Source organism: Limulus polyphemus, unplaced genomic scaffold (assembly GCF_000517525.1).
Source record: "Limulus polyphemus unplaced genomic scaffold, Limulus_polyphemus-2.1.2 Scaffold4880, whole genome shotgun sequence".
In the NCBI taxonomy this organism is placed as follows: Eukaryota; Metazoa; Arthropoda; class Merostomata; order Xiphosura; family Limulidae; genus Limulus; species Limulus polyphemus.
The window spans coordinates 42,756-45,455 of record NW_013670490.1 but is presented as its reverse complement, the minus strand read 5'-3'; the positions used below and the strand labels follow the sequence as shown (position 1 = coordinate 45,455).

Below are 2,700 nucleotides of genomic sequence, written 5' to 3'. Positions count from 1 at the left end.
AATCAGAGGCTGCTTAAGTATGAGATAACTTGCGACCAATCAGAGGCTGCTTAAGTATGAGATAACACGTGACCAATCAGAGGCTGCTTAAGTATGAGATAACACGTGACCAATCAGAGGCTGCTTAAGTATGAGATAACTTGCGACCAATCAGAGGCTGCTTAAGTATGAGATAACATGTGACCAATCAGAGACTGCTTAAGTATGAGATAACATGCAACCAATCACAGGCTGCTTAATTTTTAAGCAGCCTCTGATTGGTCGCATGTTATCTCATTGACATGTAGACAATAGAAACAATGTTGTTTTAAAGTAAGGGTGACGTCTACATAATAGGAACAGTGTTGTTCTAAAGTAAGAGTGACGTCTACATAATAGGAACAGTATTGTTCTAAAGTAAGGGTGACATGTAGACAATAGAAACAATGTTGTAAGAGTGGCTGAAATGTTTCTCTTGTTGTCATAGGCACTCGTCAGTTTATCATCAGCCGACAAATAGGGTCAACAAGTACTTGGCTCAGGCCATCGATGCGAGGAGTGTGAACATGGAGAAGGCTACTCATGCCAATGTGGTGACACTTTGTTTCATAGATAAACATAAGGAAAGAGAGGTAAATATTATCATTCTGTAGGATTTTATCTTTAATTTGGAAGATATATGCATTTCTAGAATACAAGTACTAATTGAAACATGCAATATTTATCTAAGTTACATAAAATTACAACAATTCTAAAACTACATAATATCTAAACTAGCATAGTGTTTTGATTGGTAGCTAGTATGTTATTACATCACAAAGTTAAAATTTTTCTTTGAGTAAAGGCCTAATGTGAGTATCCAAGAAGTAGAATGTATAACATTATTTTAACTGCTCATTCTTCATACTGCTACCAACAAGGTAGTTTGATTAAAACCAGATCACACATCAACGATATAGCAGTATTTCAACTGAAGCTTTGTATGTACGTGAAGGGTCTCGTCTTGTTTTCTGTATCACCAAACATGTGAAGTGGGTAGTGAAGATTCTGTTATAACATTCTTCTTTCTTGAAACCTGTAGGGCTAATAAAGAAAGTTATGGTTAACCCCATGAGCATGGATGGATGGGGATCAAAGTGCTCATGCCACAAACTTGTACAAAGTGTCATTCAACATAGTGTTATTAATTTGACATGAGAGCAATCAGCTTTTTGTTTTACTCTTGTCTGTTGATGTTGGGACAGTTTGTGTTAGAAATACCATCAGATACAATATGCAGGATACTGAAAGAAACTGTAGATGTACATTTAGGATGTATTAGAGATCTTGCAAATACAATATGTAAACTGCATGCTGGGAAAAGTATTTTTGAAGTTTACATGATCATCTCCTCGTACTCCAACATTTTGCAAATTCTGAGTCAGACTGACTTCATCAATTTACAGACATCTTGTTGTTTTGTGTACAACAGAATTGTACTGTTTGCTACATTTCATGAAGATACACGTAGTAAATTCAGTTATAGTCAACATTACTTCTTCAATGCCATGCACATTTGGTTAGTCAACATTACTTCTTCAATGCCATGCACATTTGGTTAAGAATATTATCTTAGTATGGTGTGAAAAGTTTTATCAAATATAAAAATAAATTATGGTCTGAAAGTAAAAATTTGGTATTTTTGTTAATCTTCGGAGAATTGTGCTTGAATAAAAAGAAAAGGTACACAGAAACGAAGGTATTTTAATAACTAATAAATTCTATGAAATAATATGGGGGACTGAATATAAACATTTAATTATAAAACAATATATTTTTAAAAAGATTTGACAAAAAATATTTTAATATTCACTATCATGAAACTTAAATACATGAAAGGGAAAATTAATTATTTTATAAATATTTAATATCAGTATATTATGCATTTGAGTATCCAGTATTAAAACTAATTCTTTCGATTTATTAAATCATTTTAACATAACCTACTCAACCTACATATTTTTACTTTCACTTCATGTTGCATTTTGCACAGTATAATTATTAAATTCTAATTCCACCACTATCATTATATCTTTTAGAGGAATAAATGCTTATTCTAATTTATATAATATCACAAATTAAATAGCTTTCCTTCAGAAAATTACACCTTATATCATTACTCATACTTAAGCAGCCTCTGATTGGTCGCATGTTATCTCATACTTAAGCAGCCTCTGATTGGTCGCAAGTTATCTCATACTTAAGCAGCCTCTGATTGGTCACATGTTATCTCATACTTAAGCAGCCTCTGATAGGTTACGTGTTATCTCATACTTAAGCAGCCTCTGATTGGTCACGTGTTATCTCATACCCCTTACTTTAGAACAATACTGTTCCTATTATGTAGACGTCACCCTTACTTTAGAACAATACTGTTCCTATTATGTAGACGTCACCCTTACTTTAGAACAACACAGTTCCTATTATGTAGATGTCACCCTTACTTTAGAACAACATTGTTCCTATTATGTAGACGTCACCCTTACTTTAGAACAATACTGTTCCTATTATGTAGATGTCACCCTTACTTTAGAACAATACTGTTCCTATTATGTAGACGTCACCCTTACTTTAGAACAATACTGTTCCTATTATGTAGATGTCACCCTTACTTTAGAACAACACTGTTCCTATTATGTAGATGTCACCCTTACTTTAGAACAACACTGTTCCTATTATGTA

The 2,700-nt window shown here is 33.1% G+C and overlaps 1 protein-coding gene across 2 annotated transcripts in view; it reads left to right on the top strand.

The window, feature by feature from the left end:
- Nucleotides 1-2,700, top strand: part of LOC106471819 (Ca(2+)/calmodulin-responsive adenylate cyclase-like) — a 48,574-nt gene that overhangs the window by 25,353 nt on the left and 20,521 nt on the right. For both annotated transcript variants that reach the window (XM_022400425.1, XM_022400424.1), the window contains exon 10: nucleotides 467-611. In XM_022400425.1, coding sequence (XP_022256133.1) covers nucleotides 467-611 — 145 coding nt within the window. The remainder of the gene's footprint in view (nucleotides 1-466; nucleotides 612-2,700) is intronic.